General features: G+C 49.8%; 1 protein-coding gene across 1 annotated transcript in view; it reads right to left on the bottom strand.

The window, feature by feature from the left end:
* The window catches only part of EXD3 (exonuclease 3'-5' domain containing 3), a 459,528-nt gene that overhangs the window by 43,359 nt on the left and 398,686 nt on the right, over nt 1-17,483 (bottom strand). Inside the window, exon 22 of the mRNA XM_025203011.1 lies at nt 11,481-11,594. Coding sequence (XP_025058796.1) covers nt 11,481-11,594 — 114 coding nt within the window. The remainder of the gene's footprint in view (nt 1-11,480; nt 11,595-17,483) is intronic.

Raw genomic sequence — 17,483 nt, 5'->3', positions numbered from 1 at the left:
CGGCGGTGAGTGGGGGGCGGGGGGGGGGCGGCGCCCTCCTGCAGAAGCCAGTGGTGGCTTAAGTGATGGCCAATCTCAGGGGGAGCACGTGCCCTCCCGTATCCCCCCTAGGCGTTGCCTATGACAAGGGCTGTAAAATACTCCCGTATCAGCCCAGCCATGTCTCATGCTCACTGTACACTGCTGTAAATGGCTGTGCCAGCCACAGCACAATTGCCAGAACCTGCTATGTTCCCAACTGGAAGCCTCTGCAACGCAGCTCTGGCATGCTCCCATGGAGGGTGGAGCCCCTTCACTCCAGTACTGAAGTGGCCTGAAACAGGGGCTGTTGATTTCCAGTGATGCACTCCATGGCCAACCTTCTCTGTATCAAGGTGATGCAGCCCCACCCTGGAATCTCAGCAAGGCATGCTGGGATATACAGCCTCCATGGGCTGCAGCCATGATGAGGATGGCTGCCAGGCAATTGATGGCAGTCCTCTGGACTCTGATAAGCTGCCGTCACGGTTTCCAAGTGACTAAAGCTTAGAAAGCCCTCATGTCTTGAGCATCAAGCTAGACATCAATCAGGGCTGAGTCTCAGAGGCTCCCAGTTGGGAGCATACCAGGTTCTGGCAATTGTGCTGTGGCTGGCAACACGTCCCACATCCAGCATCTGTTCCTTCTGTGGCAACAATGTGGTAATGATTGACCGATACTCTTCAATGTCTTCATCAACGACTTGGACGAGGGAGTGAAGTGTACTCTGTCCAAGTTTGCAGATGCCACAAAGCTATGGGGAGAAGTGGACACGCCGGAGGGCAGGGAACAACTACAAGCAGACCTGGACAGGTTGGACAAATGGGCGGAAAACAACAGAATGCAGTTCAACAAGGAGAAATGCAAAGTGCTGCACCTAGGGAGGAAAAATGTCCAGCATACCTACAGCCTAGGAAATGACCTGCTGGGTGGCACGGAAGCGGAAAGGGATCTTGGAGTTCTAGTGGACTCCAAGCTGAACATGAGTCGGCAGTGTGACGAAGCCATCAGAAAAGCTAATGGCACTTTATCGTGCATCAGCAGATGCATGACGAACAGAACCAAGGAGGTGATACTTCCCCTCTATCGGGCGCTGGTCAGACTGCAGTTGGAGTACTGCGTGCAATTCTGGGCGCCGCACTTCAAGAGGGATGCGGATAACCTGGAGAGGGTCCAGAGAAGGGCCACTCGTATGGTTAAGGGCTTGCAGGCCAAGCCCTATGAGGAGAAACTAGGGCACCTGGACCTCTTCAGCCTCCGCAAGATAAAGTTGAGAGGAGACCTTGTGGCTGCCTATAAGTTCATCATGGGGGCACAGAAGGGAAATGGTGAGGCTTTACTCACCAAGGCGCCCCTGGGGATTACAAGAAATAATGGCCATAAACTAGCAGAGAGCAGATTTAGACTGGACATTAGGAAGAACTTCTTCACAGTTAGAGTAGCCAAGGTCTGGAACGGGCTCCCAAGGGAGGGCGGTGGGGGGTCGGACTCGATGATCTATTGAGGTCCCTTCTGACCCTAGCATCTATGAATCTATGAGAGCACCTGCAGCTGGCTCCCATGCACTCCTCAGCTGGGCAGAATATAGGCAGCACCACTGGATAAGCATCAGTGGCCCCTTTGGGGCCAGTGTAGTTAGTTCCCCAGCATGAAGCTTCTGGCTCAGTCAAGGCTACTAGGTAGTTTTACTGCTCTGCTCTGTTGAATACCTTCAAGTTAGTGTATGAGCGTAGTAGTGGTTTTTAGTTTAATCCATGCATCTGATTGACTGAGTGTCTGCTAGTCAGTGTTAATAGGCAGAAACTGAGTATAACCTCATGAGGGTGTGAGGAAATAAAACAGGCCAGATAGCTGAGGCTTTAACCAGACTGGCAGACAATGTGTACTGCACGCTATTGTCATAAGCATCAACAACCCCTACCCAGGAGGGCAGATGGACAGACTGCCTCAGCAATAGCCCATGTTATTTATGTTGAACCCCAACTACATGTTACACTTAAGACGCGATTATCAGTGGTCACCTGGCCACACGTTCACTCAATTAATGGCATGATAAAAAGAAATAAGCTACAAAGTTATTCTACTGCAAAGTGGTTTCCACATATAGCAGCACAGACAACTGCACAACCCTTTTACAGCCCTGTCAGGTACATCACAGAGCTCTCAGCGACCTGTTAGTTAGAACAATGCGGGAAGGTGATAGCAACCAGGGATGCCCTAGCCAGGACGTCTCATTGGGATTAGGGAGCAAGTGCATGGCGTTGCCAGCACCTATGATTTGATTGTGATGCTCAGGGTATTAGGTACTTCCCTCAGGGCCCCAGCACCTGGTGTCATATGCTCATGTTGGACTCTTGCCCCCACCCAAGCACATTTTTAGCTTTCCTGGTTGCAGCCTTGAAAAATGTAAATCCTAAAGGAAGCTGACAAAACTTAAAAGCTCTTTGGGGGCAGGAAAATTCCTTGTGGGTCTGGGCTCACATGGCTTGCCCAGGACCGGGGCACCTAGGACTGACCGCACTACACCTACATAGTAAACAGAAGGCAAAGAACCCTTCTTGTTATTGAATTCCTGATTGTTTAAGCTAACATTATGATTTGTTGGGCCCAGACTCATGATCTTTGACTGCCTGCAGTTGGCAATGCAGGAACTATTTGCCTTTTGGCCTCCCCATATGGACGCCATCAGGAGAGAAAGCACAAAACTCCCTCATCCCTGAGCCCCATGCTAGAGTGTCTGTTTCTCCGACTGGGGCTAACAGAGGCTGCAGTAGAAAACGGGAATTCAAAAAAAAAAAAAAAGCGTGAGAAAGGAAATCTGAGCAAGACCCGAAGCGATGTAACCAATCCAGCGGAAACAATAGCCCAGGAAGAAAAACCAGTTCCTACACACAAGGTAGAATAGGCAGGGAGGGGGTAGGGGAGGGGCAGGGAAAGGCTAACCCACTGCACTTCAAGTGCTAGAAAACAACACGGCAATTATTGGCCTCTGAGTTGCTAAGGGAAATGCTCCCCCTTTCCTAGAGGCCCCCATGAAATCTAACTGGGCAGTGTAGTGAATGTGCCTTCTCAGAGCAGGCAGTGCTAAGGGCACCCTTAAATATGCTGCCCATGCAGGCCAAGATGCACAGGTGTCAGACAGCAAAAAAAAGAAAGGCGCATTCCTTGTCTTTTCCACACCCTAAGCCCCTTGTCATGGAAGACAGACCTGAATTAGCTGATCTCACTGGTGAGACATGAATGCCCTCAAAGTTCTTGTCACAAAAATGGGAGCTCGGCCAGGATGTCAGGATGCCTTAGCTGGGCAAACAGAGCAATGTAGCATCTTTTCCTCCAGGTTGGATCCTTCACAAGGCCTCAGTATGATGGGGTGGGGGATTTGTGCAAGTACTCTGTGCAGTCAGTACTCTCATTTAGGTTCCCAAGTGGGAAGCAAGCTCTCCTGCCACTCAGGCCCACAGCTGTATAGATTTATAGGCAATGTGGATAACGCTTTACTGAAGCAACAATTAATTCCTGCTTCACATGCTTCTTCTGGGCCAGCACTGACCTGTCTGCCCCGGAGAGATACAAATATAAACCTTTGGGGAGACAAATGGGGCTAAGATGTTTTAACATCACCAAATTCCTAAGGGCATGTGGGTGTTTTGCTGGGATGGAAGAGACTAAATTGACCCAGAGGTTTCAGGAACCAAGAGCCCCTCTACATGTGCACATGAAGGTGCAATGGTATCAAATGTGCAATCCATACAATTGCATCTCCTACCATGCCATATGTGCATGGCATGATTGTGGGATTGCGAATCAAATCCCATCACACCTTATTGCTGGTTGAAGAGGAAGCCTGATCCCAGGTCCCCCCTGCACTGGCAAGCTCCCACAGCTGGGAGCCCCGTTAGCTGAGGGGGCTCTCAGCTTCAGGGGCGCGCCATAAAATCCCAGGACTAGGACACTGCGTTAGCTGTGGTCTCTCAGCCATGGTGCTGCATGGGCAGCTCCCATGGCTGGGAGCCTTGTCAGCTGAGGGATCTCCCAGCCATAGAGCATGTGCTCCCATGGCTGGGAGCCAGCATCAGCTGAGAGCTCCCAAGCTCAAGGGTGCACATGGGCCCCCAGCTGGGATCTCTGATCAGCTAATGGTGCTCTCAGCCACAGGAGCCCCTGGCCACATGTTCAATTAATGGCATGCTAGGAAGCAGCTACAAAGTTATTACACATATTTTGTAGAACAACTTTGTAGCTTATTTCTTTTTTATCACACCATTAATTGAATGAATGTGTGGCCAGGTGACCACTGAAGACGTGATTAACTGATAATTACATCTTAAGCGTAACATGTAGATGGGGTCCAACATAAATAACACGAGCAATACACTGCTGAGGCAGTCTGTTCATCTGCCCTCCTGGGTAGGGGATGTTGATGCTTATGACAATAGCGTGCAGTACACATTGTCTGCCAGTCTGGTTAAAGCCTCAGCTATCTGGCCTGTTTTATTTCCTCACACCCTCATGAGGTTATACTCAGTTTCTGCCTATTAATACTCACTGGCAGACACCCAGTTAATCAGATCCGTGGATTAGGCTAAAAACCACTACAACACATACACTGACTTGAAGGTATTCAACAGAGCAAAGCAGTAAAACTACCTAATAGCCTTGACTGAGCCAGAAGCTTCATGCTGGGGAACTAACTACACTGGCCCCAAAGGGGCCACTGATGCTTATCCAGTGGTGCTGCCTATATTCTGCCCAGCTGAGGAGTGCATGGGAGCCAGCTGCAGGTACGTTCATCATTACCACATTGTTGCCACAGAAGGAACAGATGCTGGATGTGGGACCTGTTGCATGAGCACCAAGCAGGTTCTCTGTTCTGCAGAAAGGCCAGCCACCAACTTGAGAAGACTGACAAGGTCAGTGGGCCGCTGGCTGCCTGGAGCCCATGATGTGTCTGTCTCTTCGGTTGCATCTCAAACCCTGGAGGACAGTTTGTGTCATGAAATGCCTCAGCCTCTCCTGACCTAGGCTACTGCTTATTATGACAGGAATGCAGCTGCTTCTCCACAAACACAGCTCATCTCACTGACACTGTCCCATCAACAGTCGCCACAAGCCCAGCACACAAACATTACCTGGCCATGTCTACACTTGGGACATTTTCCTGGCAAAGTCACCCCCCATCCAGCTGCAGTGCTTGTTGGTTGTACTGGAGCCAGAGGTCAGGAAGAAACTGGTTGCCATAGGTTTTTCCAGCACAGTGAGGAGAGAGCAGATAAAAAGGTGAGAGAAGAAGGGGTTTCTTATCAAGACACAGAATTCCCCTGCTAACACTTTACCTGCAGGCAGGCACCTATATACCTTAATGCTCACTGCTCTAAGGACCCTTGACTAAGAGAAATCAACAGATGCCCGGTTCTCAAAGGTGTTGTCTGGCTGCAGCTAAGGCTAGGATGCTTTCCACCAGGCAAAGGGCCTCACAGTTTCCTCACTTAGGACTTTGATGGTCCAGAAAAGGAGCCAGGAGCAACCGTAGGTACAACCACGTGACTGATGACCTGCCCTCCACCACTGCAGTATCCACAGGAGACCAATACTGGTTTGGAACCCACACCAGGCTCCTAAAGCAGTCCATGTCATGAGTACCATGGATTTGCATATATAGGGAAACTGAGATACAAAGCAGATGGTAAAGAGGTTGCATAAAGAATCCCTGGAAGATCAGGAAATAGAACCCACATTGTCATCCTCCCAGGCCCCAGCCTGACCCCTAAACCGCACAGGCACATACTGCTGCTTCACTTTATCTGCGGCTTTTCAGCAATCAGGAGAGGTGCCCACTTTTGGTTTCAAAGCAGATGTTTAGTTAGCTTCTGTACAAACATATCACTGCCCTCAAGATGTTTCTGTACCTATGGGTTCCCATTCCCCCTGGCCCTTAGAATTGAAACGGCCTCCCTGCACGCCCCTTGGCATGTGTGTTTCTTCTTGTGTTCTGACCCAGATCCCACCACCCCAGCACTGGAGCATGTTTCCAGGATTGGCGTCATTTGCTTGGGGACATTCGCCTGAGGACAATGCAACAGCACTCAGCAAGGCTGAGCTGAGTTTGCCCTTTGGGCCACCTTTGCACTTGCACAGCACAGTGAGGAAGCTGATGTAACCAGCAGGAAAGGGACAGGCCCCAGCCCTTGCTCTGCCTAGGGCAGACTAAGTAAGAGGTCAGCACCTTAAAAACCCCTCTTCCTCACTTGCTAACTGGGATGGGGAAGCAGCAACAGCAGGCTGTGAAACCTCACAAGGAGGCAAAGCTCCTTGCCTACAGCAGGACTAGCTTCTTGTCTGAGGCACGCAGTTCCTGTTCTGCTGAGGCTCAGAAAAGGGTGAGGCTGAAGCTCTTTTCCTAGCAGATTTTTCTGCTTTGACACGCTGGAAGGCCTGAGAATGCTGCAGCTGGGTTGCTGGTTCCCATCATGCTGAGCTGGCCGTCCAGGAGGCAGCACTTTCACACTCTCAGAGGCCGACAAACGGGGCCCTGAATTCTCGAAATAGCTAGTTGCAAGCAAGAGTTAGACAACTGTCAAGGGTAGGCTGGGTTTTTCTCTCTTCAGTCACTGATGTCAGCATCTTGCCGGACTGCAATTCCACAAGTCAAAGTGGTGCTGATTCTTGTGACTTGCTAGTCTTAGCACTTAATGACAGTTTGTCGCTGGAGCCGAAGCATGACCAAATGGGCCGCCGGCATTCAAACCTGTGACTGTAGCTTGCACAAATTGGCTCATACAAATATAAGCTATGACTGCCTGACTCCAAACCCAGCCCTTCTTTTAATAAAGATCCCAGAGCTGAGATAGCAGACATGGAACACTGCAACTTTGGACGCAGCCTGCCAGCAGCCTGATGGAGGCATGCGTTTTGCATATCGATTTGCATGTTAACATGCAGGAGGTCTAGACTAGCTATAAGCCCCAATGGCCATGACTTATCCTGGGGGTAACTGCGCTTGCAGTGGATGGTGCTGTTTAAGGGAAATCAGAGATGAGCCATGTGGCTTTCCTCTTTGGGTCCTCCTTCCTGAGCAAGGTGATTTGTGGGGAGCACACAACTATTTCCGTCAGGGAAGCCAGCAGATCCAGCTGTGACACTTCCGTGGGGCGGGCCAACTGTACGAAAAGGTGTCACTTTCACACAGTTGTGTTTCACAGTAGAACTGCACCATCTGCTCTAACACCACAAACCTCACCTTTTAATGACTGTGAGAAAAAAGACCTGGCTCTTATAATGCGCTTTCTATCCACAGAGCTCCAAGCTTTTGATAAAGAAGGTCTGTTTCATTATAGCCATTATACACGTGGGGAAACAGAGGCCTCTAGAGGTGAAGTGACTTGCCAAGGTTACCCCAATTCTGCTGCCACTCTGGTGGTAGAGAACACAAGGCCACTGGGTGCCAGTTCAGTGTTTTATGCACCAGACCACCTGTCTCCGATCTGATTTCCCTACCTCATTTTGTAATCTCTGTTTCAATGAGCTGATTTATGCATCATGATCAAATGCCCTAAGGTGGCATTAGCTGAAAACATGCTATCCAGGCCAAATGGCCAATCTTACCTTTAAGACAATGGTGCCACCCACTGAGACCACAGCACATGATTCTCCTTCCTCTGAGTGACCGCAACATTTGTAGAGGATCACAGAGTCATAGACAAGTAGGGCTGGAAGGGACCTGCAGAAGTCATCTAGTCTAACCCCCTGCCTGAAGCAAGATCATCCCTAACAAAAGGTTGGTAATATGTGCTTAGAAGATCCCAGGTAGAGGGCCACCCCCCTGTCACAGAGGAAGGCAAAAACCCGCACAGTCTGCATCAATCTGAGCATGGGGTAAAGTTCCATCCTGACCCCAAATATGGCAATCGGTCTGACTCTGAATGGATGGGCAAGAGCCGCTAGCCAGTAATTTCTGGCTTTAAGTCCCATCAGAAGCACTGGCACATCCCATTCAAAATCCCCAGCCTTGGCTGCAGCCAACACCCGCTGAGACTGCTGTATTTCTTGGCAGCGTGCACTTTAAGCAACACCCTTGCAAAATGGCTCCTCTTCTGGCATACATGAAACAGACCCCTGTGTGAGAGACCTTTCCAATCATCTTCTCATATGTTGCAAGCAAGCCTCTTTGTTGCAATTTGCTTTCCCCCATGATACATCCACATGCTTTAGGATGGATGCACTTGAAGCAAGATCCACTTTTGTTCTCTCACTCCTGGGTGACACTTTCATGTACGATGCACAGTTTTCCTTTAGCCCTGCAAACGCTCCTTCTTCCTTCCAAAGCCAGCTGCTTCTCACAATAACCTTTCTTTGTCTTCATTGCCAGTTAAACTGGTTCCTTTTCCTACTAACTGCCCCATTATCTGTTCAGTCTCACAACTGAGCTTTATTTCATAGGCTTGTGATGGGCAGGGTCAGGTTCTTATGCGGCATCTGTGGCATCTCCTTTCTTGTCGAGAACATGGCACCTTTCCTGAAGGCTGTACATCGGGGTCTTTCCAGGCTCTCCAAGGGCTTAGCCTTGCAGTTTGCACTGTACTTTCTACCCAAAGCTCTACAGCTCTGCAGGGACTCCAGACTCCCTAGGTGTTACTCTGGAAAATGTCATCCCCTCCAATTTCCAGTGTTGCCAACTGGCATGGTTTTTTATCCCAGCTTTTTATGATACTTGGTGTTTTTCTTAAAGCTGTCCCTGGAGCCAGCTGGTTACATGAAAATCTCAGCTCTCATAAGAGGGAAAAGGCAGTTTGCAGTTCTTGATGGTGGGTGAAAATGTTTAGAATAATTGATTCTGAAAACTGAAAAGCTGGAAGTTAAGTAAGCAGGACCCACTACCTGTTTTTTTAAATCACAAGATTGTTACGTTGATCTCCTGATCTGTGGCCCTGACATGATTTGTGAACATGTGGGGTTGGTAATACTGGTTTTCTCTTCTATTCCACTTTGGGAGGGCTGCAACCACCTGCTCTGGTTTTCTGCCAGGTCCCATTGACAGAGGTTTCCTCTTTGCCTGAGAATTGGATTATTTCTGACGCTACATCGCAGCAGCATAGCCACAGAATGGCAGAATGGTTTTGCCTTCCTGTCTCCAGTGACATGACGTGGGGTGTTACAAGGCAGAACCAACGCATGCTACTCACTGTTACAACCTTTGGTTTGGGAAGGTTTCAGTACCCCTGGCTTCTGTCCCTCCTCTCTAGCTGGTTCCTTTCTACAGCAAGGGTGGCTAAAGAAACAGGGGCTCTGACCGGATGAGATCGTGATTGCAGTCTGCAAAAGCTGAAGCCTCAACACAAGCAAGTTGTTTCTCTAACTTGCTGACTTCACCATCCAGCTTAGACTGTGATCAGCGAAGCTGGTATCCACCCAAGGGCATTTCAGCCGGGCATGCTGTCACCGTCTGCCTCTCTGCCCTCAGGGCTTCTCTAGTGCTGAGGTCACCCTTGCTTTGTTTTCTACACTGCAGGCTAGCTTCTGTGGGGCACAGAAGGCACAGCCCAGAGGAAAGGGTGGCTTTAAACTACGCTTTGTGTTACCTGAAGGCTGGGTTGATGCAGGGGCTGTAGCTACCCCCAGCAAAAATCCCAGCAGCCTTTCCTGCCTGCCTGTAGCCTGCACCACAGCCCAGAATCTCTGAAGTGCAAGGATTACTACTGTTCCCCACTTCTGAGCTTGGCTGATATCAGCCTGCAAAGACCATATACTATTCAAGAAGCTGCAAGGCTGACCATGCACCATGGCTAGAGGCTCAGAGAGCTGCTACTGGCCAACTAAACCATGCCACAGATGTAATCCAGTCCAAATCAGCAGGGAATGAAAATTGCTCCCCTGCAATCCCCTGCGTTCAGAAGCCTTTATGGTGATTTCACTGTGCAAATGTCCTAAGCACAGTTCCCCCCCAACATGGGAGTATCTGGAAAGGAACCAAGGGCTGGAAAAGCCAGGAAGGGGGAATTCTGCTGTCTCCCCTACAGATGGCTCCACAGGGCAGTGCAAGGCTGAGACACCAGCGCGTGGACGCATGAAGAAAGCCTGGAATTGCCACAGCATCTGCTGTGCGATTGGGAAGGTCTCCAGCCCCAGGGAAGCGACTCTAGAAGCAACAGCACATTCCTGTCAAATGATGCACAATGAAGAAACATGGCAGTACATTTCTCCTCCCTCATCCAGAGTTCCTTGGGAGAAACAGGAAACTTTCCCCTGATTTCAAAGGGCTGTAGATCAGATTGGCTACGAACTAGCCCATGGAAATCCGTTCAGGAGAGAGAGAGAAATGTTGCCACACAATGATGATACACCCCCAGGGATTTTATGCGTCTTCCCTAGAGCAGCAATTCCCAAACTCTGACAGATTGCGCAGCATCAAATTAAAATGATACAACCTTAGTACCACCAGCAAATTTTTGTCACATAAAGTAATTATAATAAATCTGTTAATGCGTGCCACTGACAGGTTGTCTGCTTACCACTGGTGGTACCTGCACCACCAACTGGGAACCGCTGCCCACCACTGAAGCACATACCGCACAGGACAGCTCCTGCTCCTCCTCCACAAAACTCAGGAGGCCTCTGGTGTGGGCAAGGAAATTACAGAAAATGGAAAATGAGGAGGGAAAAAAAGAGGCAAAGAAGTTCTAAGCAGACTCTTGTTCAACTGTGCTCGGGTAGACTGAGTGCTTCATTCTGCTTCAAATGAAAGAAAGAAGAGGGAACATCTAAGTCAGTGGGAAGACGCCAACACACTTCATCTCTGCCCCTGAGTACAGGAGCCTGGAATAATCGTTCAGCTACATTACACAATTCCACAGTAGTGTAAAGCCACCACATGCTGGGGCCCTCACCTAGGAACTGAATCCTGGCACGGTTTTCAGCATCTCTTCTAAGTACCGATCTAGAGACAGAGCAGTGTCCCAGGAAGCCTAGTCACCTGCTTGCTCTGGGACTGGGAACTAAGGCTGGAAAGGAGCCCTGATTTTGTGCCTTCTCTCCATCAGTTTAATCCCAAAGGTCAATCCATTGACTGCAGTGGAGTCATAAAAAAATTCAGGGACTGGAGAAGAAAAGGAGCTCTTTGGTTTCCTGTTACAGCAGTATTGCGTAGTGTTTTTTCATTTAGTGCAATTCTGTTCTGATTTCTCTGGTCTCACCTTCCTGGGAAGCAGTGAAAACAGATGCTCATGCACATACACACTGGACATGCATAAGCATATGCATACCACACATACACACTTCCACCTATCTATCAAGCACTTCCCACCTCAAAACATGTTGTTTCATTAAGTAGGAACACACAGCAGCCAGCCCATGGGAGCGAGGATGGCACAAACAGCATGTTGTTATCAGTGAGACTTGGCTTCCAGGTAGGAGTAAGATGCTGAGCTCCCTTGTGCAACATGCCAGTTAATTAATGGATCAGAACAAACCTGGGCTGTATCAGGAGCCACATGAAGGGTGGAGCAAAGGAAAAGCTGGGGTGAGAGACACCTGTCCCTAGAGTCAGCTTGCAGTGGGAGCTTGGAAACTGGCAGCCCCATCTTCTGCAAGAAGAGCAGAAGGCAGGGGTTAGCACTGCTGCGACCTGCACCTTGGGAACAAACCCCTCCTCAGCTTGCACAAGCCCTGCATGAGAGGTCGATGGGGACCAGGATGTTTGCAGACTCCAGGGATGCTGGCTGAGCTGGGAACTTGCACCCTGGGGCAGCCCTGCCTTTTGCTGTTGACAGCGCAAACCTGTTTGCTTTCATTGCTCCTTTCTCTGCAGGTGCAGAGACAACTCACAGAAACTGCAGCTTGATGCAGCTGGCCCCAGGGGGATGTGGTTTCTCCCTGGTATCACCAACCCTTTCCTAAGTATCACTTGGTGTCCGTAAGCATCAGCAAGTTCGTACCTGGAGGAGCCTGCAAAGGGCTGGAACAACCTGGATTCTTGTGTGGGAAAGTGGGCTGGCTAGGCAGGCGGGCTGGGATGCTTCTTCTCCACCTCAGTGTCAAGGTTATGACCTAAACTCTGAGTGACTGCAATGCCCCTCACGGAAAGAGGAATCCCAGCCTGGGGAGGAAGTTGAAATGAAGCCTGGAGACCACAGTGCACAACAGAGACAGTGCATTTGACACCCACGTCATCCACAGACCCACAGATGTGCCAGTGCAGCATCACCCCTCATTCACAGATGAGCTCCAGACAAGTTCAGAAATCAGCCAATTAGCGTGTCTGACCGTGTGCCCCAACTCATACTTGCTCTACCTGGCGCCTTATAGCCTAATGTGCTGAGCACCTAGTCCCAGCTGAAGTCAATGGGAGGTCTTGGAGCTCAGCGTTCCCTGGCAATCAGGCCCAACAGATCTCAGCAGTCTCTTTTGAAGATGATATGGCCTAAGTGACTTGCCACTCCCAGAGCTGGCCCCTCCAGGGGCTGGGGTTCGTGGGCCAGGGTTGCTCAGCAGGGAGATGCTGCTGGCCAGAGTGGTAGGTTCAGAGGGGAAGGCCCTGTGGGGCCTTTCTGCCTGTCTTGTCTGACCCCCTGCACAGCACACACCGAAGGGCTGCACATCCAGCCATTCCCACACAGGGCCCGACGACTGGCGGCACTTTCAGTATGACGCCCCGTTTTACTGAAAGGCTGCGAGTGACACACATCCCACCACATCCCCTCAGCAGCTTTTCCAGCGGTGAACTCCTCTTCCTGTACTCCACACGCATCTTCTGTCCAGTTTGAATTGAGTGCTCTAAACCTGGCCATTAGCTCTTGCTTTGCCTCTAGGGCAGCAGCTCCTCCGACGGGAAGTGCTACGAGCATGGCTGGCCCCAGTCTCCACATGGTTGGTGGTATTCACATGTGCCCTTGAAGCCAGCCAGCCCGACCTGTATTTTCCATGACGTGCTCTTCACTGCAGCTCAAAATAAAAGGCAGGTCTTTCTCTCACACTGAACACAAGCACTAGCTTTGAGCAGACTCCATAGAGCAAACTTATTTTAGAGTCATTGCCTTGCAATGAAGTGTTATGGCAAGAGGGATCTGAGCCCCATCTGGTGGGTCTTGCCCAAACAAAATAAAGAGGGATGCTCAGGATCAGGGAGCACTGGCAGAGCGCCCGGGGAGCCCAAAGCTGGCATTGCTAAGAGAGGAGGGGGACTGAGGAACACCAGAAGAACAATGTGTTGGGGAATCCATGGCTGGAGAAGCAAGGTGGGGGTTGTGGGTCAGGACTTAGGGGCACTGGCAGAGCTGTGTGAGAAAGCCTGTGCGGCACCTGCCCATGTTATGCTTGGCTCTGGCCTGCACAATCAGTCAATGATCCCGACTCAGAAGTGAAGGACGAACACCTGATAAAACCTCTTGGGAAGCTGCAAGGGTCCCTGGTTGCGCCATAGGGAAGAACTTTGTAGGCTCAGGTCACCACTAGGTTAGCTGGTGGAGAAGATGGCTTACTGCAGGAGTGTGGACCGGAGAAGGAATACATATTTGTCTTTAGAGCCATTGGTACAATTGTTATTTTCAAACGGGAAGCTGGTCAGTCTCATGCTGCAGCATTGCTGATGTCTCCAGGGTCAAACTAAGCCACATCCCTGCCACAAAAAGGGAACTGAGGCGCCTGTCTGAGACAACTGCCGGCCCTTCCACCCCCACCACTGCTTTTTGTCACAAGCAATGCTTCCCCTTCCCTCCCAGGACAAAAGGAGCAGGAGGCGCATCCTTTGTTCTTTCATTGGGCTAAATCATTCCCACATAGCTCCTGTACTTGGTCCCAAAAGATGAGCTCAGATAGGGCAAGTGAGCAAGGAAAGCAAACCCAGACTTCTTCCCTTGCAGCAGAGCTGAGGAGAGAGGGACACCAAAGGCTCTGTAATGCCAAAGCCCAGACTACTACTCTGCCCACTTTCCCATCCTCCCTGACGCTGCAGGCACTGAGCAGCCAGCTAGGCTACCTATACAAGTGCTGGGAGGTGGTGTGGGGGGGTTCATTAGAGCAGTTCCTGGACAGCCACTCTAATTAAAATGGCTCACCATTACATGTATTAAGCCCTCCCACATTTCAAAATGACCACAGGGGCACTTTAACTAAAGCTCATTTGACCATCTTTAGCTAAAGCACCCCCATGGCCATTTTGAAATGCAGGGGGTTTGATACATGTGACACTGAGGTGACGATGGAGCATTCTAATTAGAATGCTAACGAGCATGTCTATAGGCACCCCTAATTCCACATCATCCTGAGTGACACTCCAGACAGAAGCCTTCTCAGTGCTTTCCCTTTGTGGTCCAGGAGGTCAAACAGGATATGCATTGTGCTGGGGCCTGAGAAACAGCGTGAGACTGACAACACCCCAAGCAAAACTCCCTGAACACAGCCCAGAGCAGCTTCCCTCTTCCAGCTGAAAGAAATCCACAGACTGAACTCACAAGAGCAGGACAGACGCTGCACAGAAGCACACTAAAGTGGTCACAGCCTTTCAATGGTAATGATCCCATCTGCTGTTACTAACACAGGCAGGACAATATCTAGGCCCAAATTGGGCAACTTGGGTGCCAAATCTGGCCAACCTTGTTGCCTAAAACTGGGCACTGAAATCAGGGTGTGGTTTCCAGTTTCTAAGACAGGCGAGTGCTCAGTGCCTCTGAAAATCCAGCCACTCAGAGTCCAACCCTGCCAACAGATTCACACTGACAAGGCATTTGCCTTATACTGAATTTTCAGAGATGCTGCACATTGCTGATGGACTCTGATGACAGTCAGAGTGTCCTGTAGATGCACTGCCCCAGGAGCAAGACAGGAACCAGATGGTGACTCTGGGTCTCAGCCTATGTCCTGCTTCCTTTTTCCTCCAGGGACTGCCCCAGACATCCCTGCTCACTTCCCCTCTGTGAGCTCCCCTGTGCTGGGAGGAGGCAGAGTCAAGGCACTTTTTGTGCCCAGCAGGAGGAGGTAGCTGTTTTCTCTCTTGTCCCTGCTCTTGCATGCATGTAGGCCATGCAGAAAAGTCCCGGAGCTCCTTTCACCTTACTGCTCTGGACATGCCATGGAGCACAGAGCATGCCAGGGATCCTCAGAGCCTCCAAACACAAGGCCACCTTGATTTAAGCACCAGGCCTTCACTGGTGATCAGTTTGGACTGAGGCCCTGTTGCCTGGAGCTCAGCCCTCCAAATCCCAACACTCAGCACTTGCTAGAACTGAGCATCCCACCCCACCCCACCTTTCAGGGCTCAAACACAATGCTGGGGACGGACCCACATGCATTAAATGACTTGTCTGTTTGACATTGTCAAGAGCTCATGTTCTGCCTCTCCTGGGTAAAAGTGACCTCACCTCCATGCTGCTGTTGAAAGCAGAGGGCAAACCCCTAAGGTTACAATCTTATGTGACACAGAAAGGACTGGGCCAACCATGTGTTTCACTGCTGACTGCTCAGGATCTCAACCAGAGGCTGTGCAGATTTTCGGTTTACAAAGTGTGCGCGCAAAATTATTTCCATGGTTATTTTTCTTCAGGGTTCCACATACATTTCTCTGTTTTCCCTTCTGTAGCAGAGTGACAGAGAATCACAGAATAGTCTTAGTACCCACGCTGGATGGCACAAAGGCTGTAGAAGGACGGAGCTGGAAAAAATACTCAAAAGTAATCAAAAGTATTGGGTTGGAATTTTTCCCAGGTTCAGTAAAGACCTTCGTTTTGGGGAATGGAGTGACCTGAGACTTGTATCAGATACAGGCTTCAAAAGGAGAGGGTGGTGGGGAGGGAAAGTAGTGGGAAACGGTAGGGAAAACAGCAGCATTTGTGCAGGTTGTTGGTGAAATCTCTGGACCATGCTCTGATTATTAGAGGGACTGTTTGGTTTATGCATGGGGCACTTTTCTTTTGTCCGTACCAAAGGAGCAGAGGTCAGCTAGATAAAGGGAGAATGTCTCTGCTACATGAGGTACCAAGGAGCCAGCAGGTTCATTACTTTCTGCCCCTTGCTCTTCTCAATACACATGCTTTAGCTGCAAACCCAGTGATTGCAAATGATCAGTTTTGTGGGAGTGATTGACTCTTTCTCCTTATTTACCTTCTTCTTAAGATGCTTCCCCACGGGCCCCAGCCTCCTCCCCACGCACTGGGAGCTGGTCCCATGGTGAGAACGTTATTTACTAACAAAACAGAAGCACACTTGCCAATTTGTCCTGACAAGAGGACTGTTGGTTTGCCCATTTAAACAGCTGTCTGGAAAGCTAGTAAAACCAGCTGCCTGTTTGTAAATGGATGGAGGGGCTGACAGGGTTGGGACAATGCGGAAACAAACAGCTCAGATTCAAAGGTTGTACTTAGACATTTTAGACTGACTTTCATTGTTCTGCAGCAGGAGGAGAAGGTACTACAGACGGAAATTATTCTGGTTTCCAGACTGGGATTATTTAGGGGAGGGGGAGAAGAGGATTTGATAACAGTTTTCCAACACCCAAAGGTACATGGAAGACGGAAATAGACTATTCTGTATGGCCTCAGGGGACAGGGCAAAGAACAATGTTCTTAAATGGCAGGGCGGAAAATTTGGGTTGATATCAGGAAGAATTTTCTGCCTCTGAGGGTGGTTCAGCACTGGGACAGGTGTCCCAGAGGGGCTGTGAATCTCCACCTTTGCAATGGTTTAGTCAGGGATGATCCTGCCTTGATCAGGGAGCTGGCTGAGATGGTCTTCCAGCCCTACTGCTCTATAAGTTTATAAAAGATTCTCCTCCCTGTCTTCCTCCCACGCACTGGCTCTTCTACAGGATGAGGGCCAAATTTTCAATGGGCCAAAGAGTCTCTGGGCTTCACAGTGCAGTCAGGCTGTGTGTGTGATGCCCTTCCATTCTACTTCATGTCTAACTGATGCTTCTCCAGACTTCACTATCCTTAATATGCTCACCTCATGTTGTGCCCAGAAGAGCTGCAGGCTGCAGCCCATCTCAGGAGGGCTTTAGAATAACCTGAAGAGGATGGTGGAAGCAAAAGCCTTTGGGTCATTTAAAACCAAGCAGCACCAAACACTAGGAAGTGTTCTGCAGGAGCAAACAGGCGCCAGCTCCTGGGGATGGACTGGTTTGGACTTTTCCACATTCCAAAGTCCATGATCCTAGGAAATCCATAGGAAGCAAATCCAGGCCCAGAGTTCAACCCTCTCTACCCCCATGGCAAATGGTAGGAAATGGCTTTAAATTGCCAGTATTCTGGGCTGTTTGTGGGGTTTCCCCATCAATTAGAACAGCTTTGGGAAGCACAGAGCAGCCTTCCAGCCATGACTCTGCCCAGCACCCAAACTCCAGGGGCTTGCAATAGCACCAGGATCAGTTGGAACTGTGGGCAGGAGAACAGTATTGCCAACTCTCATGATTTTTAGCATTGTTCTTGAAGTCTACTATATATATATATAAAATATATATATTGTTCTATATATATATAATATAT

Source organism: Alligator sinensis, unplaced genomic scaffold, assembly GCF_000455745.1.
Source record: "Alligator sinensis unplaced genomic scaffold, ASM45574v1 scaffold235_1, whole genome shotgun sequence".
NCBI lineage: Eukaryota > Metazoa > Chordata > Crocodylia > Alligatoridae > Alligator > Alligator sinensis.
Note: the sequence above shows the minus strand (reverse complement) of the source record. Positions and strands in the feature narration are given on the sequence as shown.